A 1,181-nucleotide genomic window follows, 5' to 3' on the forward strand; every position below is an offset into this window, starting at 1 on the left:
GCGGTCCCCCATTACCTCCTTCTACCCGGTTCCCACCCCTCCCCAGGCCTCGCCACCCTACTGTCTGTGTCCATAGGTAAGATCTTTGGTTAATCTGAAGGTTACCTGTATGTAAATGCAGTATTGGTAACGAGATCCTCTCTGCATTTGTGTCTCTTGATTCTGTGAGCCTGTAAGAGCTGATGTTATGGTGCTATTGCTAAAATTTCCCATTTTCCTGTAGCCTCATAGAGACAAATATTATCTCACATACCTTCTCCTTACTCTTGCCATCATCCAGATTTTAGAATTGGACATCTGATGTGTAAGTATGCTCAGGTCCTCTTAACCAGCAGCTGGATTTATGGTGAAGTGCAGTGTGGAGGGGCCAGTACTTCACCACCTTCTGTTTGCATTTCAGGCTAATGCTGATGTCCCTGTACAACGTGAGCCTCAATTTGAAAGGCTTGAAGTACATCAGTGAGAGCCCAGGGTTCATCCCTTTGCTGTGGTGGCTTCTGAGTGGTAAGGAAGGGATGACCTACACGTCTTCCCATACAGCTTACATACTTTTCCTCTGTTGCTGAGGGAGGTTGTCACATATTAGAAATTAGGATCAGCTGTCCCAAGGTATTACCATTTCTTGAAAAGAAGATTTCAAATGATGGGAAACTCAGTGGTGTGCCAAGCTATTTTTAGTTCAGTTTCTGAAGTATTGCTTGCAATTTAGTTATGATTCTGTGACACAAAGAAAAATTATGAAGCAGTTGGTAGATGTCATTGATCTGTTCCTTCCTCTGAGAACAGTCCAGCACTATAGGTGTCTGTGGCTCTGAATATGAAGTAAAGAAGTCCTAGTGTTAAAGGAATATGGGGAAGAGGAAATCTGAAAGATACTACAACTCTGAAGGTGTTACACACACACACACACACACACACACACACACACACACACACACACTGAGTGGCCAGATTATTATGACCACCTGACGTTTGTAGGCAAATTAGCTATAATTTCGTGCTGAAGTTGCTAGAGGGCCAGACCATTATAAATAAGGAAGCAGGTTGTTTACTATGACAATAGAAGTGATTTTTTTTCTGAAGATATGGGTAAACAATGTGATCTAACAGCCTTTGAACGTGGGATACACACACACACCCACACACACACACACACACACACACTAGACAAATAAAACAGC

General features: G+C 42.8%; 1 protein-coding gene across 1 annotated transcript in view; it reads left to right on the plus strand.

Annotated features, from left to right (window-relative positions):
- HSF2BP (heat shock transcription factor 2 binding protein) overlaps window positions 1–1,181 on the plus strand; it is a 72,836-nt gene that overhangs the window by 39,277 nt on the left and 32,378 nt on the right. Inside the window, exon 6 of the mRNA XM_006758692.2 lies at window positions 401–504. Coding sequence (XP_006758755.1) covers window positions 401–504 — 104 coding nt within the window. The remainder of the gene's footprint in view (window positions 1–400; window positions 505–1,181) is intronic.

Source organism: Myotis davidii, unplaced genomic scaffold (genome assembly GCF_000327345.1).
Source record: "Myotis davidii unplaced genomic scaffold, ASM32734v1 scaffold975, whole genome shotgun sequence".
NCBI lineage: Eukaryota > Metazoa > Chordata > Mammalia > Chiroptera > Vespertilionidae > Myotis > Myotis davidii.